Source organism: Emys orbicularis, chromosome 2 (assembly GCF_028017835.1).
Source record: "Emys orbicularis isolate rEmyOrb1 chromosome 2, rEmyOrb1.hap1, whole genome shotgun sequence".
Lineage (NCBI taxonomy): Eukaryota > Metazoa > Chordata > Testudines > Emydidae > Emys > Emys orbicularis.
In genome coordinates this window covers 140688517-140702511 of record NC_088684.1, presented here as the reverse complement: position 1 = coordinate 140702511, position 13995 = coordinate 140688517, and the positions used below count along the sequence as shown (strand labels likewise).

The window sequence follows — 13995 nt, the reverse complement described above, 5'->3', positions numbered from 1 at the left end:
CATTGGTAAATCTCAAAACACTTTACAAAAAGGGGGGTCATTTACAGATGGGGTAACTGAGGCACAGAGAGGCGAAGTGACTTGACCAAGGTCATAAAACAGGCCAGTGGCAGAGCCAGCCAGCTCTCCCAAGTCCCAGTTCAGTGCTCTTTCCACTAGGCAACACTCCCTCTCTCTACCAGAATCATCATCTACTGACCATTGTTGCATTGTATTCCTATGTTCCTATTAGAAGCCTCTGAACTAAGCTGGTTTTCATGATTTTTTTTCTTAAACACAGTGAGGCAGCTGCAAATGAGGAACAGCCACAGAGCCCATATGGTATGTAGGTCGTTATATAAAACAGTGCCATTTTCCATGGCTCAGAGAAGTCCTGGGGTTGGTTTTTATTTCTTTTTTTTTTTTTTTTTTTTTAAAGCACAGCATTAGCCAGAACTGAGTTTAAAACCTAGTTGCTTGTATGCCAGTTGCCAGCAAACTACATTCTCTGTTTAAATGTTTGCCTTTGTGATTGTTGTTCCACTGGACTTGGTTTTAAGTGGTTTTGGAAAAGGCAGTTTTCTCAGTTACGCACTGCTTTTTAATACTCCACATAAGCTGCAGTTTCAATTTCACCCTCCCCCCATCCCTTTGGAACAAGAATCCAAACATCTAAAATTACAGCTCTTCTTTTTCCATGAAACCTTCCCACACATATATTCACACAGAGGGGAAGAACAGCACAAGGTCCAAGACCGGCAGAGATTTCACATGTGGGTTTAGCAGAGCTTCTTATCCTTCTCTCTATGATGATATTTATAAAAACAACTCACTGGCCCCCTGCAAAAAGGGCCAGATTCTCATCTCAGGTAGGGAGGCGTTAATCCAGACTCAATCCATTGTCTTCAGCAGAGTTACACCACTGTGAGGTCAGAACTGGTTCCCCAAAATTAAATCTTTTGCATATAACTGACTGTATGCCATTGCTTCTAGTACAGGGCTTCTCAATGTGGGGGGTTTGCCCCCTGCCCTACTGGGGTAACAAACACATATTAGGGAGTCTAGTTACTGCTGAAAGGGAGAGGGGTCCCTGCTAGATGGGAAAAGGGTGCTCCATGTATGCATGTGGTGTCACTATATGGAAAATGTTGAGAATGCTCATTTTACTCCATGACAAGCACACATCATCCTTCCTATTATACAGTCATTTCTACTTTCAAAACTCTTCACAAGCTCCAAGTAACTAATTGTCACGACAGCTCTTGTCTAATAGGTAAGGACTGTTATACCCATTTTTACAGAGGTGGGAAAGACATAGAATATCAGGGTTGGAAGGGACCTCAGGAGGTCATCTAGTCCAACCCCCTGCTCAAAGCAGGACCAATCTCCAAATAGATTTTTACCCCAGTTCCCTAAAGGGCCCCCCCCCCCAGGGATTGAGCTCACAACCCTGGGTTTAGCAGGCCAATGCTCAAACCACTGAGCTATCCCTCCGGTTTCTTGGATGTTAAGTGCCTTGCTTGAGGCCTGACAGAGAGAGAGAGAGCGAGAGCAGGTATCCAAACTGGTACTGAAGACCAGTAGTTGCTGGTTTCCCAACCTGTTCTCAGACATTTGACTTATCAAAAAGTCCATTATCTAATGTTAGTAGCAGATCTCTTACCCTCTCTCTGGGCCCTCATTAACTTACACACACAATGCCAGTTCGTTACACCATGCTAGCAAAATCCAATCAAGAGCTATTATACTATGCATGCATTGAAGAGCTTGTTGATGCTGAATTCACAGTCCCAGACACTAGTACCAAATATTGTAGTTCCACCTTCCCGTATATTATCCAGTAACATGGCTTCTGGGACTGTGGGTTGCCCACATGACCCAGTGGAACTGTTTGCTATTGGTACGCTCTCTTCAGCCGGGCAAATTGGCATCACAACTGTGTTTACAGATGCAACAGCAGCAGCCTCACCAGTGACGAGATTTTCAGTTCTCCTCCCTGTACATATTGTAATGTTGATTGGTTCTCATTTCTGAGCTGTGGTTAGAGCCGGGGACTCAGAGTCCGGTCTCCCAAGTTCTAGTCCAGGTGCTCACAACCGAGGCCAGATTGTCAAGGGAGCTCAGCTCCCATCCAAGAAACTAAAGAAAGGTCCGATCTTCCAAAAGCATCCCTCATTGTGGCACTTGCTGCCAGATTGACAACAGAGCTCAGCACCCAAATGTACATACAAAGGGCTGAGCACTTTTGAAAACCTAGCTACTTATTTTGGCGCTTAAATGGCACCTGAGCTCATATGAAACTCTAACCCCTTAAGTTCTCCATGCCTCCATTTAAAATGGAGATGGTGATGATCACAGGGGCATTGCAAACCTTAATTCATTAATACACATAATGCACAGCGGTATCTGCAGATGAAAGGCACTGTGCATAGGCCAAGTATTATTTTGTAATGACAATGAAGCCTCTTCGACTATCCACTTCTCAGGTTATGTCTATATTGCAATTAAAACCCTACAGCTGGCCCATGCCAGCTCACTCGGGTTCGCAGGGCTTGGGCTAGGGGCTGTTTAATTGCAGTGTAGACATTCTGGCTCAGGCTGGATCCCGGGCTATAAGACCCTGTGAGGTGGGAGGGTCCCAGAGCTCGGGCTGAAGCAGATAAACATCCCCATACTCCCAGCCAGCTGGTACGGATCGGCCGTGGGTGTCTAATTGCAAAGTAGACATACCCTCAGTTATTCAGCCACCCCTGCTTTCTGCTCTTCCTCTTTTCAGAGCGTCTTCAACCTGACATTTAGCCATGGCAAGTCCTACCCTAACAGCTGCATCAGACATGGTTTTATTGGGAGCTGTTTACTTCGCACTGTTTGTCGTTTGCTCTTTATCCTCAAAAAAAAACCAAAAAGGCAGCAAAATCTAGAATTCAAAGGCTCACTTTTAGACAAAAGGTCAAATCCTTCAATCCCTGCTTGCGACCTCATCTTGCTCACGCTGAAGGCGATACGAGTTTTGCCATTGACTTCAATGGAAGGAGTACCAAGCCCCCTTATTATTATTCATACTCTGCGGGGTTGGGGGAAATCTCATTGAGATCAATGGAAGCTTTGCCTAAGTAAAGACTCTTATATCTCTGAAAGGACCCCTCGAATCTAATAAAAGAACACAGGACTAGCCAGAGCAGTGAGTGGTTTTGGTTTTTGCGTCACGAACACACGTCAAACCAGGAGGGGGTCACAAGATCTGGGTCCCATTTAGATGATCCCCCTAGACTTTCAGGAGGTTCAGATATTTGGTTCCAGTTTAGCTCATATCAAATAGAGACGAGCATGGTTTTGCTCTTGCAAGCTCAAAACCTGGTGCAGTTTGGATCCATGTCTCAATTTAACCAGGGAGCAGTCATTAAAAAATTAACAAACCCCAAACCCAACAACTGTTATAATCAACCATAATAGCACAAAATGCTATAGCTTACGATTACGTTACTAGCAGTCTTTTGCACCATTGCTGCAAAATGATATAATAATTTTTTAAGTACCAATCAGTAAGTTGTCTGAATGGGCTAAGCATTTCTATAAAGCCTAACTGTTTAAAATAAAACATCTGAATTTGTTATGTTTATAACTGTAGATCTAGCAAGAGGAACAAAATGCCCAACCAGACAACATGATGCAACCTTATGGCTTGTACAGTATGTGTGCAGAACAGCTAAGAAATATCTTAATGAGAGTGCCAGGACCTCTCTTTACTGCAGAAAAAATGCATACTTGGAGTAAACTTAAACCATTATGCCTGTAGCAAGTAGGTAAATTCCACTATCAACGACATTAGCATTTGGTAAATCCAAATGAGGCTAGAAGACTTACACTGGTATAATGAGAACCAGATCTGGCTCAGAGTTTCTACCATTGCATGGTAATGCCCTGATTCAGGAAAGTAATTAAGCATATTCTTTAGTCCCATTGACATCAATATTTAAAAGTATGCTTAAAGTTAAATATGTGCTATAGTGTTTTCCTGAATTAGGGCCAAATTATTATTCATGCTCTTTACGTCAATGTCACCCCACCACACACAGTGTCCAATTCCAATCACACTTGTTTCCACTTCCAATGACACTTGTTCACACTTACACTGGTTTCCTCTCCTCCAATGATGCCAGTGGAGTTACACCAGTGTATGCGAAGACAGAATCAGGCCCATGGACTTCATGCAATCAGTGATCACAATGGCCCCTTCTGGCCTTGGAATCTACGAATCTAAGCTCATATCTACTTGTACGTACATGCCAACAGCGGACAAAACAAAAAAGAAAGGTGTTTGGTTTAGAGATTGATGGAGGTCAGATTCTTCTCTCAGTTATGCCAGTGCAAGAATGGAGTCACTCCACTTCATTCCATGGCTGTCAATGAGAGCTGAATTTGGCCCAGGAAATTTTGTTGCAGCATCTTACTGCGCTCTTTAGAGATCAGTACGGTTTTATTGGAAGAGCCAGCTGCTTCATTCCATCTTCCCAAGTATTCCAAGAGACATTTGGAAAAAGCCAATAGGTTTGGACATACCCCATCACTGTTAGCAAAGTGATTTAACTCTATTGTTTGAGCTGCACGAGGCCTGTACGTATTGGGGTGGTCACCCGCTCCTACCCTGAAGGGCTTGAAATCAGCCCTGAAAGAGGGCTGTAGTTCTAAAAGCTGGGCTGTTTGGGGAAGCGGCCGCAGCTGGGCCACACCCCAATCAGGCCAGAGCTGATATAAGAGGCTAGGAGCCAGGAGCTCAGCAGTCTGTCTCTGCATTCAGAGAGAGAGAAGGGCCTGGCTGCAGGGAGCTTAACCAGGTATCTGGAGTGGAGCAGGGCTGGGGAAAGGCCAAGAGAGCTGGGGAGCTCCGGCCTAGGAAAGCCCCAGGCTGCAGGCCTGGTAAGGCCTATTAGGTACTGGGTTGCAGGGGCAGCCCACGGATAGCCAGAGGCAGCAGGTCCAAACCCCTTTACCTGTGATGAGTGGCTTATACTGCAGTCTGCCCCAGTGAATGGGGCTAGATGGAGACTGGGCAGTAGCCAAGACTGAGGTGAAGTGAGGACAGTGGGTGAGGGTTCCCCTGGGAGGGGGAGACCCAGAACTGTGGGGGTACTGCCAGGGGGCAACACCCAGTTAAAGGGGCACCGGGGTCCTGGGAGGGACATGGGGGCCAGCAGCGGTAGCGGATCACCGGCTGACAGAGGGCGCTCTGAGGACAAACAGCAGGAGGCACCGCCGGGTGAGTCTGTGCCCGCCTACACGGCCACTCACTAATAAAGACCAACCATTAAACATTGTAGTGTGATGTGTGATCTGTGTTTCAGGGCTTGCTCAGGTGCAACCAGAGCAGAGTTTTGTCTTTATAACCAAATGCAGTCCAAGTCTAAGAGAACAAGAATTCCACTGAAGTCAGTTAGCCTGTGATTATGTCACAGCTGCCATCATGTTAGACATCAGGAATTGAACTGCAGATCTCCAGAGCTAAATGCAAATATCTTTACAGTTTGAGCCAAAGAACCAGGCTGATTAGGTGTGAATCTGTTACAGTTCCTCATCCTTTGTAGATCAGGCAACAGACACTACCTACCAATCCATGGCGCACCCACACCTTGAATGCTGCCAGCAGTTCTGGTTGCCCCCTCTTCAAAAAAGGTATCTGTATGTTTTCCCATTTTAATATAAGGGCAACAAAAATGATTAAGGGCATGGAACAGCTTCCATATGAGATTAAAAAGCCTGAGACTTCTCAGCTTGGAAAAAGAGACAACTAAGGGGGGATGTGTTAGAGATTTATAAAATCATGAATGGTTTGGAGAAAGTGAATAAGGAAGTGTTATTTACTCTTCATATAACACAAGAACCAGTGGCCACCCAGTGAAATTAATAGGCAGCAGGTTTAAAACAAACGGAAGTACTTCTTCACACAATGCAGTCGACCTGTGGAACTAGTTGCCAGGGGATGTTGTGAAGGTCAAAACTATAATGAAGGTCAAAAAAGAATTAAGTAAGTTCATGGAGGATAGGTCCATCAATGGCTATTAGCCAAGATAGTCAGGGATGCAACCCCATGCTTTGAGTGTCCCTAGCCTTGGTTTGCCAGAAGCTGTGGTTGGATAACAGGGGATGGATCACTTGATGATTGCCCGGTTCTGTTCATTCCCTCTGAAGCACCTGGCATTGGCCATTGTTGGAAGACAGGATACTGGGCTAGGTGGACCATTGGTCAGTATGGCCATTCTTATGTTACATTTATCCACAGAACAGGTACAAAGACAGCTGAACTACAAGCTTCTCCACAGTCCTGACAACACACCTTACACCTAATGTTAAAGAAACACATATAATGGGCAGCAAGCAGGAAGCTCAGCCTATATGCCTTGGTCAACCTAGTGAGACAACCAACAGTTGTGCCAACTGTGTGTGGTAGACACCAGACCATTACAAACTGGATTGAGACCTTTCACAATGGTCACCAGTCATCAGATAGTAAAAAGCTTTTGTCTCAAGTGACCTGGGACAGATTTGAACTGGTTCCTTAGAGGCAAAAGTGTCTTCATTCCACAGAGCCTGTATCTCTGGTGACTAAAACAGCTAGACTAGCACTCTGTTCCAGAAAGTTCTGTGGATGGATTTTGCTAGAGCTTTTGTTTCTCCCCTGGGAAGAATCACCCCCCTCCCCACAGGAAGTGGTTCCTGGAGGACAGTCTTGTCTCTATGTGATGTCAAATGCTTCTTATTTTTGTCTGCTTCCCATCACTTGGTGAGCTCAATTTCCCCTTATTTATACTGGTGCAAATGAGGAGTTACAGGAGTTATTTAAGTCAACAGAGTTATACCAAGTAAAGCTAGTATAAGGGAGAGAAAGATCTAGCCCTTTATTTGTTATATGTACTTTTAATAGCGGGAGTTCATTTCAATGCAGTTTGTTAAAAATAGAATAACTGGCTGGATGGACAATGAAAGGATCACAGGAAATGGCTCAGATTTCTTGCCTCCCTTCATCACTGTTCTCTTACTGCCAGATTTTTCATCTGGCTCATGCAAATCTTTGCATGCGCACACCTGTTTGCATGCATTCACCGACAAATCAGTTTCATGCATTTGTTCATGTGGGAGGGTATAAAATGCTGGCTGTTCTGAGAAGTCCCCTTTGAAAATAAGGCCTTTAACCTTGGGCTTGTAAATGACAGAAAATATTAGTGCCAGGATTTATTATTCACCTCTTGAATTGCAAATCAATGGTTCCGTGAGCCTCTCCTAACCAGTGTTCAAGTGGCTGGTGCCTAGGTAGTCTGGTGCTAGACATATTGTACATGGGATGGATAAATGCATTAGTCAATCATATGCTGTGACACCTATATGGAGATATACCTATCTCATAAAACTGGAAGGGACCCTGAAAGGTCATTGAGTCCAGCTCCCTGCCTTCACTAGCAAGACCAAGACTGATTTTGCCCCAGATTCCTAAGTGGAGCCCTCAAGGATTGAACTCACAACGCTGGGTTTAGCAGACCAATGCTCAAACCACTGAGCTATCTCTCCCCCCAAGTTTGTTAGATAATAGTGAATGGAACAAACCAAACAAAAGACTGGTCTGCCTATCATGCTGACCAATATCTTCTCGTTGTTTCCATAGGCTCCCCTATCTGTCTGTAGCCTCCTGTTGTCTCTTATCTTAGACTTAGATTGTAAGCTGTTTGGAGCAGGGAGCATCTTTTTGTTGTGTTTGTACAGCACCTAGCACAATGGGGTCCTGGTCCACAACTGAGTCTCCTAGGCAATACTGCAATTCAAATCATAAAAAGGTGATGTGCCACAACCACTAATGGCTGTGGCTGTCCCAACCACTAATTCACACAAACATCCATAACTACACCCAGCTTCTTTATTTCCATAATACTCAGGTCCAACATAATGAGATACCAGGAGAGATTTCTTCATGAGTTCCATTATCGCACCATCTAATTAATTAATCCAAAAGTAAATACAGTACAATCTAAAAACACCAGTGCTAAAGAACATCAGCCCCCTCTAACTGCACTGCGCAGCAATGCAGTTTATGCTGCATGATCAAAAAATATCTGCCTCCGGGTACATTTTGCCAATAACCCCATAAAACCAGGGATGAAAAGAAGTTCCTGTTACTTGCACACATCTGTGGAAAACATTCTGCAGTCAGAGAAATCTCTGATTGGTTCAGCACATTGCTAAACAATAAACCAGCCAGTCCAAAAATTCCCTTTTTTTCCTATCCAAATAGTTGTTCTCACTGATGGAACCTGTTGGAATGGGCACTGCATACTATATGGTGATAGTATGTACTTGAAGGGCTGGGATAACTTCATATTTCTTGCCTAAGAAACCCCTCTCCTCAAGGAAACCAAAAGAAAAGATATAGATTGAGATTTTCAAAAAAAGTCTAGGGGATTTAAACCCAGATCCTGCATTAAAACTAATGGAATATCTGGGTCTAAATATCCTAAGGCAACTTTGAAAACCTGAGCCCATGGAGTATAGGGCTCAGACCCCACTAGCAACGAACATCTCAGGTAATATTGAAGGTCCTGATTTCAGATATTGATCTTTTTCGCTGCAGAAGTACAAATATCAGGATTAAAATAAACCACAGTGGAAAGTCATTCCTTTCTCTCACTGGACCAAAGCTTGAGTTCCTAATGCAAAATTCCTAATCCAAAGCCTAGCCTCCTTTCTCAGGCAATGTTACAAATGGCTAAATCCTGAGTGGTTCTCAGCATGCAGAATATCCATTGATGTCTCAGGAGTGTGCCCTTTGAAATCAATGGGAGTTTTGACTAAGTGAATTAGGACTCAACCCTCAGATCTATAACCTAAGGGATCTTTGACTCCTCTCTTGCTCTGCACATCCAGACTGCATCCAGATTTTGCTGCTGCTTCTGTAACATTTCTAAGAGCAATTCTTTGTGTGCTGTTCAGAGAGTCAAAACTCTTATCCAAGCCTTCCTCGTCTCCTGTCTTGATTATCATAAACAACTCTTCTCTGGCATACCTGACATCCCGTTGTACCCCTTCGGTCCACACAAAACCCAGCTAATAAGGTTGTCTTCTTTCCCTGTCATTCTAACCTCCTTCGAGAGCCTAATTCAAAGCCCACTGGGAATCTTTCCATTGACTTCAAATCTCTCCATTGTCTCCCTCTTTTTCCAACACAAACTCAAGCTTGACTTTGATTCCTTGTTCAAGCTTCATTCATTTTCAAGACCCTTCACAAGTTTTCCTTCTGTCTTATTTCCCCTATTTCATCCTGGGTCCTCTTCTCCATTGGTAGTGCTAACCTCGTCTGCCTGTTTGCTAGCTTCCCACCGGGACCTTCTTCCACACTGCCCCTTATGCATGGAATGCCACCCCTCATCTCTTCTGTACTACCCTCTTCACCTTCAAATCTCTTCTTGAGACCTGTTTCTGCAAGATGCCTATAAGAAATCCAGCACTGGCAATTGATGAGTCTCATGATATTTGGTGTTTTACTTAGATCCAAGTGAATACAGGATCACCTCAGCTGCTTTGTTGTTATTGTTTGTTAAATAACTTTCTAGCCCTCCTGGTTACAGAGAAAAGTTTGAAAATGTGACCTGACCAGAACTCTAAAGGCTCAAACACCAGAAGAAATGTGTAAGAGTTTGTAGGATTGGGGCCTCAGATTGTAAACTCAACTAAGAAAAAATTGATTGGACATTTATATAGATATCATGAATATTCTGAGTGTTCATAATTATCATCATCATCATCATCATCCTTTTGGAAAGGATATTAAACTTCAGATCACCAGCCCATCTCTAGCTATTAGAGATCAGGATGAGACGTAATGCAAACGGGTAGATTATCCCACATCTGCTACCGTGGGGTTCTCAGTTCTTCCTCTACTGTATCTGTTGCTGGCCACTGTCAGAGACAGGAGACTAGGTCTCCCAATTCCCACGTTCTTAACTCTTCAAGGCAGGAAGCATGTTTTCATGTGGGTTTTGTACAATAGGGAACAGTTCCTGGTTGTACTTCTAAGTGCACCAGGACGTGAATAGCAATGAGATCAGGATCTGCTTCACTGTCTTCCTTTGGATCTACCTTAAAAATAATTAAAGCCCCAGTGATAAAGGACCCTTATCAGGAACGGGGAAGAGTTTCATTCTGAGACATAAGAAATAATATTAAAAAAATAAACACAGCCCTGGAAGTCAAGCAATGCTGGAGCCCTCTACTGTCTCCTCTGCCTCAGTGCCTAATTAGATTTATTTCAGGTTTCAGAGTAGCAGCCACAAGTACTCCTGTTTTTTTAATTAGATTTAGTATCCATTTAAATCCATGTCATGCCCTATAACCATGTTACTTGTACAACATGGCATGGCTGTTGATGGTACTGCATGCAGAATCTCATGTCAGAACCCTGACTGGCTCTCAGAGCTTCCCTCAGAGTCAGACTACAGCAAAAAGGATATTTACAATGAGCATGTAATCTGTCATTGAAAAAAAATGGTCATTGCAGGCTATGCTCAGAATCTGTGCCATCATGCCTTGTCCTTGCGCAGAGGGTTCTGCATTATCATTATGGGGTCCTGGCTACTCACTTGATACACTGTTGAACTGAACGTGTTCCCCCAGACCATGGACAGGAGAGGCATCCAGGTTGCAGACAGAATGGTCTGAAACCCTGCATGCAAACTGACCATTTCACATGGTGGCCGGATCAAGAATAATCCCAGTATTCTCCTTCTGTCTTTATGCCCCAGAATGATAACATGAAAGTAGCAAACTGACTGACTGCCTAAAACATGTGGGGTGACCCTGCTAGGGAATCACTGAGGCCGGTTGTTATTCCCCCCACACGTCCTAAGATAGTGTGTAAAGGTTTCCTATAATTTTGGCAGCAATGGATACTTGGTGAAAGCCCATCCTTCTGAGATCTCCCCCTCCCACCCATCCACCACAGGGCCACATGACCTTGGGTTGCTAAACCCTGTCCGGAAGCTGAACAAGAATGACCCTGAGATCAGCAGGATGAAGAAAAGATGCAATTTTAAACTGTGCCCTCCCCACCCCAAACAAAACGACACCTAGACACCGCTGTCAGTAGGTGAGGAGTAGACTGTGAGGTTCACCAGGTACACCACGGATCACTGCTCAGCCACACAACACATATGGGCAATTAACCTGATAGGATGACAACAGACAGCATATGAACATGGGGCCAAATTCAGACCCATTGTGCCTGACAGCAACTCCACAGAAGTTGATGGAATTACATACACTTAGATCAGGGCTGATGGGGACCAGATAACCCATTTTTTGCAAAACATAAAGAAGGTATAAAGGAGGTGGTAGCTCTGGCCATTTCTTGCTACTCTCTATCTAAGGTGTTTGGGTGACCCAATCCTGCAGGGTGCTGAGTACCCTTTGTGAGGTGCTGATCATACCCATCTCCACAGAGGTGCTCAGTTTCTTGCAAAATCAGGTCCACAGAGCATCCAACATGGTAGTATCTAAGCACTGTGAACCTGCTCCTAAGCCCATGGAAATTTTTCAATGGGTTTTGAATCAGGCCCCATCTGTGACCCTTTCTACATTAAAGAATTTCGCACCAGTGAAAAAACCAAATGTAGAGAAGCTGCACCAGTGCAAAATGAGGCTTACGGAAGTGTAACATGAACCAGTGATATACATGTACTGGTGCAGCATTTCTACCTTTGGGGTTTGTACTGGCTGAGCAAATTTTCACTTTTCCACCCAAGTTCACAATCCTCTTAGCAAGTCTAGCAGGTTACACTTTTTGTGTCATAAGAGGATGCCTTCGATTTAGATGAATGGCTATGAAAATTAAACTAACTCAGAGGTATAACAAAGCATCTCTACAGAGAGGGGAAAAACCTCCAGCCACCTCAACTTTAACCTTAGGGGAAACTTGGTGTATGTAAAGTCATACTCAACTTTTTTTCTAAAAGCATTGCTATGAAATCTGGTGATAAAAGGAACTATTCCAAATGACAGAACAGAATGACCAAAGCAATAAGAAGCTGTAGGTGAGAAGAACTTTTTCATTGGACTAAGTAAAATGAAAATAAAATCACTTTTTCCTTGAGTATTTAACATTCTGGTTTTCCTAAATATCCAGTGTATTTATCTTTTTTTTAAATCAAGTATCTTGCTGCATAACTAATTGTAATTTAGAATGGGCTTTTATACTAATGGAATCTGGGAGCCACTGCAAAATAGAGATGGGGTTAACTAGTTTCTTTTCCACACTTTTTTGGAGAGCTTCCTATCTTTTCGACTTGTATATAGTGCAATTTGAAGGTCTTTAAATTACAGCAAGAAGCCACCAATGCAAAAACAATGACGTATCATATGAGTGGTAAATAACATGAGTAAGCATTTATCCTCACTGTATACTATTGGTTAGTTAAGCAGTAAAAATATGCATTTCATTAACTGGGAACAAAGAAAACCTGACTGAGAGCTGAGAAAAACTGGCTGACTTTAAAAAAACACCTTAAGAAAGTCTATATATTTTCCATCACAGTGACCAAAATCAGATTTTCTTTGAAACAGAGTATTCAGCCGTTAAAGAATTGTTTTGTTTTTTTTATCAGCTAGTCACTTAAACTGGAACATTTGGATCTAATGGGGAAAATGGTTGAACAGTAACATTTCAGTCAGACTGGCATTTCCTCTGTAAGAGGTGAGCTAAAAATTAATGCCTCTGGTAACGTTCCCCTGCCATCTCCTTTTAGAAGTGCCTCAACCCTTTGCAGGTCAGAGAAAAAGCAGATATAACCAGGTTTTTTTCCCTCCCTCCCATCCTTCCCCATTGCCAATTTTAGGACACTGTAAAGTATCCACTATAGCATCTACACTAATCACAATAACAAAACATTTCAATTCACAAGGCTGGGCAAATCTACTATATATATCATTGCAGAAAGACATATTGTAGCTACTGTAGAAGTTACCAAAACAAAAATAAAGCCATAAGAGTAGAACCTTTTTCAGGTCCCTTGGAGACAGGATGTCTTTTACAAACCCGAAGTCAAGCCTCTTTTAAGGGCCAATTGATAAAATGTCCATGCCTTGGCGAAGGATTCATCTAAAACAAAAACAAACCAACTTACTTGTCTAAAATGAAGTACAAATCAAATCCTCCATAACAAGCAGGACCTCCGTTCTCTTTATTTCCACCTTGTCCATCACAGGCTAATACAAACGTTGCGAAGAAGAGAAATCTGAAGCCGAATCTCAAGACTCTTTGCTTTGCAATTGCCATTATATCCAGAAAGGGGGGGGGGGGGGAAGTTCTCTTCTTCCAAAGCTCCCTTATTTCACAGCCTTCTCCAAAAATGCCATTCAATGGCTTTGAAATGTACATACATATATTTTGCTCCTTAAACTCCACTTGCAGCAATTGTCCTCTGAAATTGCAAGACTTTTTCCCCTTGTTTCCCCTGCAGTTCAGTTTCTTGGTTTCAGATTTCAAGATGCACAATACTGTATTTCGCTTTTTTTATTTAAAGGGACTTCTCCGTCACTCTCCCCTGCAGCTCTCTGAAAGCAGTATCATTGTTTTGCAACAGGAGAAACTACTTCCTGACAATTCTTGCTTTGCCCCAGATTTCAGAGAATCTGAGGAGGGTTTGGAGTGTTTCTTCTTAATTGTTATTGTTATTGTGGGTGGTGGGTTTTGTTGTTTCTTACAAAAGAAAGTTCAGAGAATGCCATCTTGTGGTGAAGTCCTGACGAAACAGACTGGAGCCTCTGAAAGGATATTAATTAGATAGAACACTCATGCCCTGAGCTTACAAAGTGCATACTGCAGCAATTTTGGTTGCATACATGTGACCTATCTTGCATACACTGATGCACGGGCCTACCTGGGACTACTCACTTACATAACATAACACACATACATTTTTGGTGTTTGCCACCCATTTAGGTAGGGGTCTGAATTCTGTTCTCAGGCACATAAGTGTAAAG

General features: G+C 43.1%; 1 protein-coding gene across 1 annotated transcript in view; it reads right to left on the bottom strand.

The window, feature by feature from the left end:
• ANTXR1 (ANTXR cell adhesion molecule 1) overlaps nt 1–13394 on the bottom strand; it is a 194154-nt gene extending 180760 nt beyond the window's left edge. The window contains exon 1 of the mRNA XM_065399001.1: nt 13137–13394. Within this exon, the coding sequence (XP_065255073.1) occupies nt 13137–13390 (254 nt within the window). The 5' untranslated portion in view covers nt 13391–13394. The remainder of the gene's footprint in view (nt 1–13136) is intronic.
• Between the last annotated feature and the right edge of the window lie 601 nt (nt 13395–13995).